Source organism: Gracilinanus agilis, chromosome 1, assembly GCF_016433145.1.
Source record: "Gracilinanus agilis isolate LMUSP501 chromosome 1, AgileGrace, whole genome shotgun sequence".
Classification (NCBI taxonomy): Eukaryota; Metazoa; Chordata; class Mammalia; order Didelphimorphia; family Didelphidae; genus Gracilinanus; species Gracilinanus agilis.
Genome location: NC_058130.1, coordinates 166976403 through 166993170, shown reverse-complemented (window position 1 = coordinate 166993170; position 16768 = coordinate 166976403). Strand labels below are relative to the sequence as shown.

Here is a 16768-nt window from a genome sequence, read left to right as displayed (position 1 = left end):
ACAGTCCCTACAACTCCCTATAGACTGTCGGTTTGCTGTAGAGTCAGGTTTGAGTCTCGACGTGTTCAGAGAATACAGAGTAGAAGACATTGTTGGATGGAGGAGTAAGGAAGAATGGAATTAATCAGAGAAGGCTTCCTGGAGGAAACGATCTTTTGACATTTGGGATCCCAATACCAAACCTCAGTTTCTGTTTCACTTGCCTCTGGCCCCTCTCCTCTGAGTCTGTTCCTTCCCTTGAGCCAAGCCTCTGTTTCTCCTTCCCTTGTGCCCCACTTTCCCATTACTAATAACAACCTGCTTCTGTTTCTGAATTGGCCCCACCTTCCACTTTACTGACTTTGGTTTGGGGGGATGGTAGAAGTGGTACATTCTTATATCTTCCTCTTTTGTGACTAAAAATCATCTGGTAAAGAGCTGGGTAGTGTGACATGCTCTCAATAGGGAGTGGGCAGAGAGCCTCAGACAGACTGGGGTGAGCAGACAAAAGGGGGGCAAGGAAGGAGGAGGACCAGATAAGGAGAAGGAGGCAGATAGCAAAAAGGAGGCTGAGAAAAAGGAGATAGGGGGAAGAGAGGGAGGGACAAGTTTGGAGGGAAGGACCTTACAGTCCTCAGGACCATGGCTGAGTCTATTACTTATGCGGATCTACGCTTTGTGAAATCCCCTCTGAAGAAGAGTCTCTCAGCTAGGCTGGAGCAGGGTAAGAGCCCTTGAGACTTCTCAACTCTAAAATGGCCTTATACTATCCCCTTCTCTGATTTCCTTCCTCCTGGGATTTCTCCTTCCCCGAGGTAGACTTGTTTTGTGCCCGATCTCTTCTGAACCCACTCCCCTAGAGTCCATCATCCTTTAGTGATACCATCTTCCTACAGTCCATCTGCCTTCACTTATACCATCTCCCTATAGTCCATCTCCCTTCACTTATACCATCTTCCTATAGTCCATCTCCCTTCTCTAACATTGCCTCCTTGTAGCCTACAAATGTTGACGATTGATTGATTGACCATCCTTTTCTGACTCAGCATCCCTCTTTCTGACTCCATCCTGGCCACTGACTTATCCAGTCCTCTGTTGACTAACCTCATCAGTCCCAGAATGGCTACTCTCTCCCCCCCCAACCTACACACTAACTGCTCCATTTCCCAGTGACTGATACCCCCATGCTGACACCAAACACCATTAACTGATCCATCCACAATGACTCTCTGCCACACTGGATCTAACTCCCAGACACTTTTCCTGTTTGCTTTTCTAATCCATTTCCTACCCCCCATGCAAATGCCTCAGTTTTCTAATGAGTTATTATTCTTCCTGCATCCCCCAGTGACTGAGTCTTGCTATTGACCCCAATTATTCACACTAATCAACTACACTCCTCAATGATTAAACCCACACACTAACCCCATCCCTGACTAGCCATCTTCCCATTTCTCCTCCCGCTCCTCTAGATGCTGAAGTAGATGATGATGGGGAGCTCACCTATGAAAATGTTCAGGTGCCTTCAGCCAAGGATGTGTTCTCCAGCCCAGCTCAGCCTGGCCTTGGGCAACAAACAGGTGAGGGCTCCAGGGAATTCTGAGGGGAGTACATACTGAAAACATGTAGGGTTGGAGTGGAGGAATAGTGTCGGGAGTCCCTATGAATTCTAGGGAGAGGATCCTGAGTATACCCAGGGAAGATGAAATTAGGGCCAAGGGAGATGGAAGTGTCTCTAGGGAAATGGGACTATCCAGGAAGGGTGTTATTTTTTAATTTAATTTTATTTTTTTGAGACAGAAAGATGTTGATTTTATGGTTTATTGTCACATTGAAAAAGTAATCTTACTGATGAATTAATATTTACTTTTTAATATAAAAGTGCTTATTCTTACACATCCTTAAGGCTCACTCTGTTACATTACAGTAAGATGTTTTACCATTCCAGAAACTCTGCTACAGGGGTTTTGTATGAATTATAGAAACAGCAAAATCTCCAAACAGTTAAAACAAGTTGTTCATGATTCTATTATCTTTGTACATGTGAACTTTAAAATAAGACAAAATACACAAAAACCAGAAACAAATCATTAATAATAGATAGGCTTCCCATCCCTTCTAAACCTTCTGCCATCAGAACGTATGCACTTTGCTTAGGGGGGGTTTGTTTGGAATGGGACAAACACAGCTGTGTATCGACATCAAATTTATTTTCTTCCTTTTTTTCAGAAAGGAGAGAGGGAGAGGGGGAAAAAAGAAGATTTCATGTTTATGCTTAATTAGGCAGTTATGAACAACCACCAAGTTCAAGTCCTACAGGCCCTAGCATTCTGGACCTTCTAGGAAGAAGTCTGGGCAGGGAGGGTGTTAGAGAGATCTTAGAGGGACATTCAAAATCAGAGGGGTAGCCATAAGGGGAACACTTTGAAGATGGATTTATCCTTCTATTCCCAGGAGGGGCAAAGACAGAAAAGCCAGTTACTACACTTTTTTCTGAAATGTCACCAACTCCCAGACGGATCCTGCCCTGTAAGTAATAATCATCAGGCTCTCTGAGGCCTGTCTGAGTTTCAGGGTGGGAGCACTTTGGGGCAGGGAGATTCTGAAACAGAAAGAGTTGGGCCAGGGAAAGAAAAAATATTAACTTTAAGAGAAAGAAAGAGGTAGAAAAAAGGATACTTAGGCTCTGAAACACAGGACATTGGGCCTCAGGAGAGGATTTCTCTTTCTCCTTCCTTCCTTCCTTCCTTCCTTCCTTCCTTCCTTCCTTCCTTCCTTCCTTCCTTCCTTCGTTCTTTCCTCTTTCTTTGTTTCCTTGTTTCTTTCTTTGTTTCTTCCTTTCTTTCTTTCATTTTTCATCTATCTATTTGATGCCTTCATCCTTTCCCTTGAACACTTTCTCTCCCTGTCATACCCAACATGCCAGTGCCTTGATTCATTCCTCTTCCTATAAAGGGGAAATACCCCAATCTATTCCTATAAGGTCTCCCTCTTTATAACTTTCCCCTCCTATAACTTTCCCTTCCTAGGCTGTAAACTCCAACATCCTCCCCAGACACTGACTATCCCAATTTTTCTCCCCTCAGGCCCTGTGGCCTGGATACCATACATTCTCCTGAGCCTGCTGGGCACCTGTTTGCTGTTGGGTGTCACCAGCATCAGTCTGGGTATTCGATGTGAGTATGATTCCCTTTTGCAGAGTATCTTTTAAAAATTAAATTCTACTTTTTTTCAATTATCAAGCATTCATTTCCCTACCCCTCTACCTCCAGCCTCCATAAAAAAAAATCCTCAAAGCATATATGCATAGTCAGACAAAGTAAGTTCCCATATTGGCTGTACCCACAAATGTATGTCTCATTTTACATCATAAGTCCATCCCCTCTCTGCTGGAGAAGGGCAGCATTCTTCATCATCAGTCTTTGAAATCAGAGTTGATCATTGCGTTGATCAGAGTTGTAGTTATTTCAAAGTTGTTTGTTTTTATAGTTTTATTGTTAAAAATGGTTCTCCTGGTTTTATTCATTTCACATCCTTGTAACTTTTTTAATAGTCACCCTAAATGGAGACAGGGGAGCTGGTTTGGGCCAGGAGTCAGGACCTCTCATTTCATTACCCATAACCCCTCTCTACTTCACTGGAGACACGTCTTTCTGCCTGAATCACCAACAGCCTCTAGATTGCATTTTTCATTCCTGGGAGATCTCCAAATGTTGTCCCTTGTTACTAGACTAACCCTGTTGTGTTAAAATTCTTTCTTCTTCTGTTTCCCCAGATGAGACCTTTTCCCTTTTAGTCAGTATAGTAAGTTTATAAGCAGGCTGTATAAAGTGACAACAGCAGGAAGTAAGATCGCAAAGAGGAACCTACAAGTCACAGAAAGATTGTCCCAGAGATCAAAGGAGAATAATTTGCAAACTATATCATACATTAATCAAAAATCACATGCCGGCCAAATGGTTTTAAAAGATGGCATGCATGCCCTTTGATCCAGCTATACCACTACTGGGTTTATACCCCAAAGAAATTTTAAAAATGGAGATGGTCCTGTTTGTACAAAAATATTTATAGCTACGCTTTTTGTGATGGCAAAAAATTGGAAAATGAGGGGGTGTCCCTCGATTGGGGAATAGCTAAACAAATGTGGTATATGATAGTGATGGAATACTATTGTGCTGTAAGGAATGAAGAACTGCTTGATTTTTTTTTAAACCTTATCTTCCACCTTAGAATTAATACTATGTATTTGTTCTAAGGCAGAAGAGTGACAAGGGCTTGGCAATGGGGGTTAAGTGACTTGCCCAGGGCCACACAACTAGGAAGTGTCTGGGGACAGACTTGAACCTAGGACTTCCCATCTCTAGGCCTGGCTCTCAATCCACTGAGCTACCCAGCTGCCCCAACTGCTTGATTTCTATAAAAACTGGGAAGACCTCCACCAACTGATGTGGAGTGAAATGAGCAGAACCAGGAGAACATTATATTATACAGTTACTGAAACATTGTGGGACAATCGAATATAATAGACTTTGCTACTAGCAGCAATGCAATGATCCAGGACAATCCCAAGGGACTTATAAAAAAGAACTTGATCCACATCCAGAGAAAGAACTATGGGAGTAGATATCCAGAAAGAAAACATATAATTTATCACTTATTTATATGAGTATGTGATTTGGAGTTCCAGTTTAAAAAATTATTCTATTACAAAAATGAATAATATAGAAATGGGTTTTGAGTGATAATATATGTATAACCCAGTGGAATTGCTTGTCAACTCCAGGAGGGGGGAGGGAAGAGGAGAGGGAAGACAACAAGAATCAGGTAACCATGAAAAAAATACTTAAAAATAAATAAATAAAAATTTAAAAGACCCAATTAGGCTTTACTGTCAGAGCCTTTTAATCCTATGATATGTATATCTCAGAGAAGTTTCAGACATCTCCAGGAAGATCAACAGAACAATGCTTCTGATAATTTTGAGAAGTGCATGAGTTAACTTTGGTTTTACCCACAACTTGGAGATGACTCAGATATGTTATTGAATGAACTGATCTTAAGGTGGCACAGACAAGAGTCGGTTCCTTACCCAAACCCTATAAAAATGAGATCTCAAACCCTATTCTACACCCTACCCTCTTCTGTCACCTTTGGGTCCATTCTGCCTAGTGATCCCATCTCTTATCCATGGTAATGAAAATTACTCTCTGTGACTTTCCCCCTCCCCATCTTCTTAATGCTGCCTCTGTATCGACGCCCCCATATACATTTTTGACCCTTTGTCTCTGTCCTTTGTGTGCCATTTGTCCCTATACCTTCTGTGCTTTAATAAAGTGTGATTTCAGTCTCACTTCCCACCACCATCGTGGTCTTCCCTGGTGAGTGCCCAAAGATGCCCGCCCCATTTAATAATTTCATAAATTCATTAGCAATCGTCTGTGAAGGCAGGGACCATTTCATAACTAAAGCTTATATATTCTCAGGTGCCTTGCAGGGTGCATTATCCATTGCAGATGCCTTATGAAAGTTTATCATTCTGATGGTCCCTGTAACTGTGCTTTCCTAGATTTCCTCTTTCTTGAGCCTTTACCTCCTTGCCTACCCTCCCACCCCCACTATGAAACCCACAATAACTCTATAAACCCAATTTGGTGAAATGAGAAGCTGAAAGAGGGCAGACACCGTGAAGCTCATAAGAAATAGATGGAGAAAAATGACAAATGCTTAGAAGGCTGGAGAAATCTTGGGCTCCGATTTTCTCACCTTCCCTGCTTTTCTGTGCCCAAAAGATATGCAGGTGTCTCACCAGCTCAGAAACACCAACCAGGTCCTGGAAGTCACCAATGGTAGCCTTCGGCAGCAGCTCCAAATGGAAACCTACAAGTTGTCAAGCAAGGAGGATGATTTGCAGGCTACCGAGGAGAAACTGGCCCAGACCCAGCAGAACCTACAGGTGGAAAAGGAGCAGCATCAGGATACCCAGAAAAACCTGCAGACCTGCAGGTCAGAACAGGATAAGACCCAACAGAACCTGAAGGATGAGATGGAAGACAGGAGACGCCTGGAAGAGAAGCTGAGGACCTTGCAGGATGGGCTGAAGCAAGTCCAGTCCCTTTTCACATGCTCGTTCCAAGGTAGTGGTATGGGGGGTTTGGGGCAGGGAAGGGGGACTCGGGTGGTGGCACTGACAAGGGACAAGGAAGTCAACTGTGGATGGAGTCCAGGTGTAGACAGGATGGCATAGTGGTAAGAACATTGGACTAGAATTTAGGATCACTGTCTTTAACCTTGACCTCGGAATAATCTTCGATGTCTCTCATAGTCATTCATTCATTCGTTCATACGTTCTGAGCATCTATGTATAAAATACTCTGCTAAGCATCGAGGGGACATAAAAATGCACCACACAATCCTTGCCCTTCTAAGAGTTGATAGTCTAGGAGGGAGGAAAAGGGCAAGTAGATGGATTACTCAGTAGAGGGCAGAATGTTGACATGTTTGTCCCACGGGTGGAAGACTGATGCCAGGGAGTCCTGAAAAAGAGAGACCTTCTGTGTCAACCAACTCCTCAACCTTGATGATCCTTTCTTTGCTCTCTCTCTGGAATTTTCCTTGTCTTCACCACTTCCACTGGTTGGACCTTGAAGGTAGGATTTAGCCAGGCAGAGAGGAAAGGAAGTGTTTTCCATCGAGGTGTGTGGAGGCTGGATAACGTGTAACCTGCTTTATTGAGCCGACCTGTTTAGTTGCTGTAGCACTGAGGTAATGAGAAGCTACAGGGGGCAATGCAGAGAGGACCTGGGCTGGGATCCCAGGAATCAATTTAGCACCTATGTGTGACCTTTGAGACTTTGGCTAAGACTTGGCCGCTCTGGCATTTAGCTTCCTCACCTGTAAAATGAAGGGGGCTAGACTGGAGGGTCTCTAAAGTCCCTCCTCGACTTAAATTCATGATTCTATGCTTCTAATCTAGGGGAGCAATGGGAAATGTGGAGGGAAATGTAGGCTGGAGTTAGGGTTAAGGCCGTGAATTACGAGGAGAAGGAACTTTTTTTGGTAACTTTTGTAACTTTTGTAACAATAAGAGCCATTTACATGACTCTTTAAGTTTTGCAAACCACTTCTGTTATTATTTCACAGCATCCCTATGGAGTGGGTGCTATTCTCATATAATTTTACAGGATAAGGAAGCTCATCCTGTTTCCTCATTTGAGGAATTATTATCCCCCTTTTACAGTTGAGGAACTTGAGGCACAAGAGGTTAATGACTTGTCCAGGGTTACACAGCTGATATCTGAAACCTAATCTGAACTCAGGTCTTCCTGGCTCCAGGTCCAGCATAATATTACAGGCTGTTAGGTTATGTAATATTTAGACCACTGGACCTAGAGTCTCAAAGACCCAATTCAGATCTAGCCTCAAACATTTACTAGCTATGAGACCCTGGACAATTCACTTAACCTCAGTTTACCTCAATTTCTTCGACTGTAAAATGGAAATAATAATGACATCTACCTCTCAAGTTTATCTTGAGGTTCAAATGAGATAATATTTGTCAAGTTCATAAGAGTTTTGTGAGGCTCTACTAGGGTAGAACTTGTGAATATCTTCTCAAAATCTAGAAGCAGCTAGGTAGAACAGTGGATAGGGATCCAGGCCTAGAGTCAGGAGGTCCTGGGTTTAGATCTGGCCTCAGACACTTCCTGGCTAGGTGACCCTGGGAAAGTCTTTTAACCTTGATTGTCTCTAGCCCTTGGCACTCTTCTGTCTTAAAACTGATAACTAAAATAGAAGGCAAGGGTTTAAAAAAAATATTGGGGGCAGCTGAATGATTCAGTGGATTGAGAGCCAGGCCTGGAAATGGGAGGTCTTGGGTTCAAATCTGACTTCAGACATGTCCTAGCTGTGTGACCCTGGGCAAGTCACTTAACCCAATTTACCTAGCCTTTACCACCTTAGAATCAATCCTTAGAATACTTGGTATCAATTTTAAGATAGAAGGTAAAGATTGAAAAACAGTAACAACCACCACAACAAAAAATACATATACTTTTTCCAGCATAAAGATAATATTATCCAGAGAAGGGAAGAGGAAGGAAAGTAGCAAAAGGTCGAGGAGTTGAGAAGAAGCTAAGATGTAACCGGAGGGCCAGGTCACTGCCTCCTGAGCTGCCTACTCAGAGAAAAGAAGCATTGTGGGTGTGGGTGTGGGAAAGAAACAAGGGAGGAAGGAACAAGCACTTGTTACACAGTGCCTTTGTGCCAGGCACTGGGCTAAGTGCTTTACAATACATCATTTGATCCTCCTCTCTGGGAGGTAGGTGCTGTCATGATCCCCTTTTTATTGTTCAGGGAAAGGAGGTTAAGAAACTAGGCTGGAGTCACACAGCTGGGCTGAGGTCAAATTTGAACTCAGATCTTCCTGACTCCAGGGACAGAGACCTCTCCACCTAGATGCCTCAGTTATAGAATGCTAATACGTCATTTCCCAGTTAAACCAGTGCTGTGGTCTCCTTTCTAGACCAGGAGTGGGTGCAGACTCATTCCTTCCCTCGATACTGCTGTCCTTTGGAGTGGAAACTAAGTCAGAGGAAATGCCTGTACATCTCTAGGAGCGTGAAGACTTGGATGGAGAGCAACTCCTTTTGTAAATCTCTCTCCTCAAATCTGCTTGAAGTAGCAGGGGGAAAAAAAGTAAGAAAGAATTCCTTCCTTTGTCCTACACCTCACATAGGTTCTTGGTCCCTGAGCAGACAGAGGAGTGTTGACAAAAATGGAATAGGTACTGTCACAGCTCTCTGGGGTGACTGGCAGTAGCAATAATAGGGGTCCTCTGCTGTTATACGACTCATGGTGCTCTTCTTCCTCCCATCTCACCTCAATTTTTTTTAACTCTTATTTTCTGTCTTGGAATTAAAACAAAGTATTGGTTCTGAGACAGAAGTGTGGCAAGGACTAGGAAATCAGGGTTAAGTGACTGGCCCAAGGTCACACAGCTAGCTTAATCTTATGAGCTAGACTCATGGAGCCTCATTCTGTGGAGTAAAACGGAATCTAATGGAAAGGCTTACTTTCTTGGTCCTGGTGTAATAAGTGCTCTTTTCTAGCTAGAAGCCGAGCCAGAGTTTTCAAGGCTGTGTTTGAAAGAGGCAGGGAGGAACCATTGGGAGGAGGGGAGGTGACAGACAGATCTCCGCTATTGATGGGGGTCCACCTTTTGGTCTGGAACCATGAAAGCACAGCTCTGCTGACTCAGGCCTCCCCAAGGTGTCTTCTCCCCAAAAGTTACTCTTTTCCTCTGGTCTTTCTCCACACATCCCTGTCTGTCTTTCATTCTAGCATTTCATAGAGGACATTCCTACCAGAGAACAATTATATGGTTCTTTCTGGGTTCAAAAAAAGTACGAAACTGGGTAAGTTTCCTATAGATATAGAAAACACGTACCCCTCCTAGCTCTCCCATCCACCCCGTTCCTTTTCTTCAACATCATGTCACCCCATGGCTGGGGATGGCCTTGGCGCTATCCCTCTTAAGAGAGCTCAATGGCCAGAGATAGTGACCTGGCTCATGGAGCACTAAGCAGGATGAAGGAGAACCCAGGCACCCTAACTTACAGTCTCTCTGGCCAAGATGCTTCTTGGTGTGGGGATCCCTTGGGATCAGTTCTGAGGGTAGTATTGGCAGTGCTGAGCCCTGCCAATGAGAAAGCAAAATGGGAATTTGGAGGGGCCCAACTTTTGAGGTGGGTGCTCCAGAATCCCAAAACCCATGCCAGGGGGTGATCCTTCATTGTTCCCAGATCTTTAGTCTGGAAAAGCATGAATGAATATCTATAGCTCCCATTCCGTCTCTGCTGCTTCATGGGCCTGACCCACCTGCTTTATCTTGTCTCCCTACTTCTCCCCCAAACTCACCCCATCTTCCCTTCAAAGACTCAGACCTGGGCTTGGGCTACTGTTGGGAGGGGAGGGGTTGGAGGAATGTAGAGATTTCAGTTGACTTCTCTGGTGTGGGAGAAAATTGGAGTCATCAAAAGAGGGTGGGATAAGGGAGGTTGGGGTGGGAGGTGGCCAGAGCTTGACCCCAACTCCACTTTATTGCTCCTCAGATCATACCGATGTCCAATTCTGAAAAAAAGCTCTTCCACTGAAAGTTATGAATTCTGTGAGAAATCTCATCCCTTCATCTGTGAGAAAGAAGCTGTCACATATCCTGCTGAGTGGAGGGACCACTTGTTGCATTAGCTTGGTAAGTGTGGAGAGCAGCTCCAGAGAGAGAGGCTCGAACTCCCATGGTTGTTAATATAGGGCAGCCCACCCTCTTGCTTCTCACATCTCCCCTTCTCCCCTCAGAGGAGGCATCTAGAATGGATGGCAGCCCTCAGGGATGGTTGTGAGGTTATTGGGGGCAGTAGGCAAGGGGCAGATGCATTCTCTTATACTTTGGGGGTGTAGGGGAAGAAGTGAAGGCTTAAAATGGAATATAGAGAAGCCTTTGGTAGCACCAACCAGAGCCCTGTGGAGATCTCTGGTAGACATTGAGGGAAGGCCATTTTACACATTTCCCCAGCTCAGAAAGAGTGTCTGTGTGCCATGCATGCACCATGGTGAGGAGGGAAGAGGCAGTGGGTTGGGGTTTCACTGGAGCTCTACTCTTTCAAACAGTGTCACCAAAATATTCTCTCTCTCTCTCTCTCTCTCTCTCTCTCTCTCTCTCTCCTCCTTGTCCCTATTCCAGCTACAAAGCTTCAGGATTCATGAACTTCTCAAATCCTCTAGGCCTGTGTGGTCAGGGCCTAGATTAAGGCCTGAATGGACACTTCTCCAGCCAGTATCCAATCCCATCTGCTATTTGAAGTCAAGTTCAAGAGAGATTGGACCACTCCTATGAAGTAGTCCAGCCCTCGAGTAGGGGAATTTGGATTGTAGCATCTTCGCTGAGGTCCCTGGCCCACTCTTGGGCCTCCGTTAGAGGTATTTACTCTAGGAGAGGGGATAAGAAGGAAGGTGAAGAGGACACCTGGGCAGATTGGGTGCGGGCGGCCCGGAGCCAGCCAGGCAGTTTTATTGAAATCCTTTTAAATAATTTGTGTTAGTCTTGTGTGTGAGCCACACCACATGTGTCCATGTCAGTGATGCCGTGTTGGACCCTCAAGGGTCCTGGGGTTTGGCTGAGGAGAGCTCCAGCCTTTGAGTCCAAGCTGGTTTGGGGAGGGTGTCCTGTGGTCACCGGTTCTGTCCCAGCCACCACTGCCCAACAGCAGACTCCAGTTTCTTGGACCTAGGCAGGGAGTGGGTCGCTGAGGGCTGGCACTGCCCAGGCTCTAACTGCTATATTCAGGGGATATTCTGTCGGCCTTCTGAAGACCAAAGTTCAGGGCACAAGGGACAAGATCTCCCCCACTCCCTGTTGCTAGGAGCGGGCTCCAGGCAGCTGCAGGCCAGGCGTGGGTGGCTTGGCATGGTGCCCTCGGTGGCAGAGCAGACTGCCAGCCTCACAGTTCAGGTTGCGGTAGCGGGCTACAGCAGGTGTAGGCCGGGGGCACACAGACAGGAAACTGAAGCTGAAGGGGCCAAGGCAACAGCCAGGGCAGGGTAGCCCCTCCTCAGGGTCCCTGGGGGCCACAGTGGGGGGAAGGGTGGCAGGCTCAGTCCGTTCCAGGGCTGTGGCCTGGGGCAGGCTGCGCTGAGCTCTGCCCCAGGGCTGGCCACCCCAGCCTGGCGGGGAGCTCACCACCACAGGCGAAGGGTTGTTGTTGACCAGGAGTCCTGTGGAAGGCCCTGGCCTGGAGGACCAGAGCTGGGAGGCAGAGGAACAGGTGCTGATAAAATTGTCGTTGAGCGCAGCAGGGAATGGGGAGGGCCTAGGCCCGGGGGGCTCTGTTTCAGGGCTGCTGCCCTCACAGTCCATCCTGTCCTCAGAGAAGGGGCCCACAGGAGGTGGGCCCGGCCCAGGCAGAGCAGTCTCCATCCTTCGAGGCAGCTCTGGGGAGGAGGGCAGGGAGCGGCATCTTCGGGCAGGGGTTCCTGGTAGGGGCCGGGGGTAAGGTGGCTGAACCAGAGGCTCAGGTGTGGTCACTGGACTTGGGCTGGCAGTGGGCAGTGGCAATAGGGGGATGGCCTTTCTGCTAGGAGTGTCCAAGAGCTTGATTCTGCCACCCCAGAGGTCTTCCCTCTGGGAGAAGGGGTTGACTCTGGTCTGGCTATCCCCCCAACAGGGCAGCAGCCCGGGGGAAGGTGGAAGGAATAGGTCAGAGCGGCTACGAGCAAGCCGGGGATCGGGGGGCAGTGGCAAGTGCTGAGGAGGAGCGGTAGATGGACCATCTCTTGGGGCAGTCGCTGTGGATAGAAAAAGTGGTGGTCAGTGTTTCTGGCCCCCAAATACAACCTCTCTCTGTCCCCAACCCTTTCCTAAGCCTCTCTCACAAGCCCTTAACAAACCTCGTGATCAGTGCGAGGGCCGGGGAACCCTGGGTGGAGTCATTCTCCTCATGCTCTTCTCCTGTCCTTACTCACAAACCCTAACTCTACAGAACCTGAGAAGCTCCCTATCATTCATATCAGCAAAGGGAGGCTGGATTGTGGGGGAAGCAAGCAAAAAGGCCCCAAAGGTTACCCAGTCACTACCTACCCATCCTGATTGGTTTTCAGAGTAGGATCATACAGTCTAGAAACAAAAGGGAACTTGGAGGTCATCTTTCCTCCAGTTTTAAACTCTCCTCATTTTGTAGTTGAGGAAACTGAAGCCCAAAGAGATGACATGACTTGTCCAAGGCAGCAGTAGGATCTGAACCCAGGTCCTCCACTCCACTCACTACATTATCTTACTCCCTTCTTTTTTAAAAAATTTGATTTAAATTCTATTCTGTTCAATTCTGAATTTAACAGATAGCCAGGAAAATGGATATTTCTGTATTCTTAAGAGAACAGAAAAGAGGATTGCCTTTGAAACTGTGGATCTATTATGTAAAGCTGGATTAAAAAAAATGATCAATTCAAAGAAATAACTTTCAAAGCTGTCCTGATTCTTTCTGGCTTTCTTTTGGTTCTGTACATTTTAAAAAAAAGATGCACATGGACTCTCTTTTCAATACCCCATTCCTACCCCTCCTTATCTCTTTTCCTTCCAACTTCCCAAACTCCCAATTAGAAAAAAGAAAAAAAGGAAGAAAGACCAAGTCTTCATAACAGATATACAGTCAAACAAAACAAATCCCTACACTGGCCCTCTCAGAAAATTTGTGAATCCATCGTATACTACTCCCACAATAGAGGAAATATCCCAAGTCAGATCCTCCCAGACACAAGGAGAGGAGAAAAGGGGTGCCTTTACTGCTCTCTGCTCCCTGCCTTGTTACATTGTTTACTTTGCATAGATTTTCATCGACTTATCTGTACCAGGATCGTTTCTCCCAGTTAGGAGGGACTTGAGGATAGGGGTTGTTGTATCCCTTCAAAATTCCTCTTTGCCCATCATGATGTCTGATGGTCCAGGACCCTTTTGCATCTTCTTCCATCCCAATTCCAGTGCCCCCATGTATCATCACCCTGATTTTCCCATACCCTGGGTTGGGGCAGAGGGGACTGGTTTCACCAGGCTCTGGGGCCCAGGTAACTGCTCCAGGATATGCTCCAGATGCTGCGTGATCTCAGTGAAGGGGGCTCGGGAACTAGGCTCCATCTGGAGAGGAGATGGAGTTTGAGGTTCTCACCAATGAAGGACCCTCCCCTTACCCTCAACCCCCAAACCTCTGAAGAGTGCCAGTAGGTCCTGGCACTGACATGCTGGTTACAGTGGGGAACGTGTGGGACTCTGTGTGAGGCTGAAGGGGTCAGGGATTGTCAGTCAGTGTGTGCCTGTGTATGGGGAGGAGACTAGGTGGGGGGGGCAGTGCCCAATGGGCTTGAGGAGAGAAGCAGAGGCTCTTACACTACAGCAGTGGATGGCCAGGAGGAGGAAGGGTGGGGGGCAATCCTCTCCAACCAGGGCACGGAAAGCAGCGACATCCAGACCAAAATCCTGAGGGAAGAGAGGGATCAACTTCCTTCTTCTTCCTCCCAGTTAGCTTCTCAACCCTGCCTCAACCAAACCGTGGTGTGCTAGCCCTCATCCCTCATTCAGAGTCCCCTCCCCTCCAGGAAGCTCTCCTTGATTAAGGAAAAGCTATATGGCTCCTTCCCTTTCCTCACCCAATAATGCTCACCTCAGTTCGGGGCAAGTAGTCAGGGTCAGCAGGGACCCGGGCAATGAGTTCACACAGGACAATCCCAAAGGCAAAGACATCAGCCTAGAGTGAGGGCGGGGTGGGGGGATTGAGGGAGAGAAGCACAGAGTGAGATTAACAACTCCCCTTATCTCTGTCAGGCTATAGTGGGGGGCTGTTACAGGGACTTCTGGTCTTCTTATCTGACCCTTGGGATACCTGGGGCTCTTGCCCCAAGATGGAAAATCAAAGATTCAGGAATGTAGGTTCTGGCTAGGGCATGGGGGGGGGGGGGTAAGGAAGCAGGTATATCTGATGGGACCAGGGAAATCTAAAGGCTCTAATAGCATAATCCCTGAGGGAGATCAAAGAGTATACTGGAGGGGCTCAGAAATTCTGTGGGGGCCTTAGAGGTCTGGGATGACAGATTGTTGGATCATTAGAAGCTTCTAGAACAGAATTCAAAAGATATTGAGAAAACTCTTTAGGTAGTAACCAGAAAATCAATTTAAAGAAACTTTGGAAGGTCTAGAGATGGTGTGGAGAGGTTTCTCATTCATTTATTCATTCAGTTATAAAGTACCTTCTGTATACAGAGCACTGTAAAGTTTAGATGAAGAGACCAGATCTTGTCTACATTGACTTATTGACATATGAGTTCACATTGGACAACCCCCAAGGCAGCTTCATCTAATTGGCACAAATCCCACACCTCAGGGAGTCCTTGAGTGATCTTGAAGAAGGAGGGGGTGGGTGGTGTTTTGGGGTCTTACCTTCTCATCATATAGTTCTCCCCGAAGTACCTCAGGTGCCATCCAGTATGGGGAGCCAACCACAGCCAATGGTTCCTTCCTTGCCCCCTCCCTGCAAGTAGAGCAGGACCTGAGACTTGACTCATCTCATACCCTTCCAAATGGCTCTTTCCCACCAAAAAATGGGTACTATGAACCACCCCAAAATTCAGACTGAGCCTCAGGGAAATAGTCTTGGAGGGGCATCATTCCATTGGGATTTCTATGGAGGCAGACATTTTAGTAGAAGGCATTTGGTGGATGACGTGAGATACGGACACAAGGTTTTGGGTTGAAGGATGATCTTTAGTGGGCTGCTATCAAAAGGGAATGGGACTAGTCACTCTACCTGTACACAGGGATCTTTTCTGCCAGTCCAAAGTCACCCACCACAGCTGTAAGGCCCTCCTCTTCCCGTCGTACCAGGCAGTTCTAACACACACACACACACACATACACATCACCAATACCCCAATTACCTCCAACATGCATCCAGTATCTTTCCAACACCCCACACCCCCATGCCTCCTAATCCCCCTTCCATGTTCTTCAATTGTCCCAACTGCAATACCTCCCCATTTTGCCCTGTCCCTGCATCCATATTCACTTTTATCTCACAGCCAAAGGCCTACCTTGGAGGTGAGGTCCCGATGGAAAACCCCCTTAGCGTGTAGGTAGCGGAGGCCCCTCGCAATGTCCAAGGCCAGGCGGAGCCTAGCTGGCCAGGTCAGAGGCTCTGGGGAGCTGAGAAGCTGCTCCAGGGTTCCCCCATTAATATACTGTAGGATATAGGAGTGGGGTGGGGGAGCACAGAGAGGCCAGAGGAGTCAAGGCTGTGCTCCAGGCCCCTCTCCAATCCTTTCCTGGGGATTAGTGGGGCTTCTGCAGGACAAGATGAGTGCCTGGGCAAGTTCTTTGTATAGAAGAGGCCAAAAGAAAGGGAGTGGAGCCATGGGGTCCTAGGAGTGCAGTCACCACTCTCCCCAATAACTTTTCTGCCAGTTCTCCCTTACACTACTAACAACTCCCTCGACAGCCCCCTCCCCTAGCTTAGCCTGCCTGGATCCATCCTCACCTCAGTTAGGGCGTGAAGTTGCCCCTGATGAACGCAGACCCCCATGAACCTGGGGAAACACAGGAAAGAAAGTAGGGTTAGAAGAGCCCTCATTATCCCAGTCCTGCTCCTACCTTCTGGAACTCAGCTCCTGTTTGCCCTCACCGCAGGATGTTAGGGTGCCGAAGTCGGTTCATGAGTTGCACCTCCCGAAGTGTGTTTCCTCGGTTACTGGGAAGCCGGTTCATCTTCAGCACAAGGATCTGTCCAGACTGTCGGTGGCGGACCTGGGCGATGTGTTGAGGGGCAGGCCCTTTGAACCCCGGCTCAGCAACTCTTCCCTCACACCCCAACACTCTTCCATTAGTCCATCTCCCGGCCTCCCATTCCACTCCCACTCCACCCTCTTTTATCCCCCGACAGCAGCAGCACCCCCACTCCCCACGAACACCCTTACCCACTGCTCGTTTTCTTCTCTACCCACCAGTCCCTTGGTCCCCTGCCCCAGGCCGCACCTTGTACACGTCGGAGAAGAAGCCGGCCCCGATCTTCTCCGCGCAGTGAAAGTCGTCCACTCGGGCCAGGCTGGACACGGCGCTGCGGAGCGCTCGGTAGGAGGAGGGGCGGCCCCCGCCCCCGGGCGCCGGGGGCCCCTCCCCCCCGGCCTCCCCGGGCCCTTCTCCTGGCCCCGGCCCCGGCCCCGGCCCCGGGCCGCTTAGCGGGGGCCGCTCTCCGGCCAT

At 47.5% G+C, this 16768-nt stretch overlaps 2 protein-coding genes across 3 annotated transcripts; one reads left to right on the top strand and one right to left on the bottom strand.

The window, feature by feature from the left end:
* Window positions 1-621: 621 nt before the first annotated feature.
* CD72 (CD72 molecule) lies at window positions 622-10224 on the top strand. The gene is made up of 8 exons (XM_044678193.1): window positions 622-703; window positions 1452-1559; window positions 2434-2508; window positions 3066-3155; window positions 5769-6119; window positions 8501-8673; window positions 9319-9392; window positions 10089-10224. The coding sequence occupies exons 1-8, from the start codon at window positions 622-624 to the stop codon at window positions 10222-10224; spliced, it is 1089 nt and encodes a 362-aa protein (XP_044534128.1).
* Window positions 10225-11016: 792 nt separating this feature from the next.
* TESK1 (testis associated actin remodelling kinase 1) lies at window positions 11017-16768 on the bottom strand. 2 transcript variants are annotated; one of them, XM_044657282.1, is made up of 10 exons: window positions 16544-16768; window positions 16194-16315; window positions 16050-16098; window positions 15607-15753; window positions 15324-15406; window positions 14957-15047; window positions 14184-14267; window positions 13910-13999; window positions 13533-13660; window positions 11017-12314 (listed from the first exon to the last, which is right to left on the bottom strand). In XM_044657282.1, exons 1-10 carry the CDS (start codon window positions 16766-16768, stop codon window positions 11393-11395), a joined length of 1941 nt encoding a protein of 646 aa, XP_044513217.1. In that variant the 3' UTR covers window positions 11017-11392. The 2 variants fall into 2 exon arrangements, with proteins under 2 accessions (XP_044513217.1, XP_044513215.1); XM_044657280.1 differs by having other exon boundaries at window positions 11017-12318; window positions 13543-13660.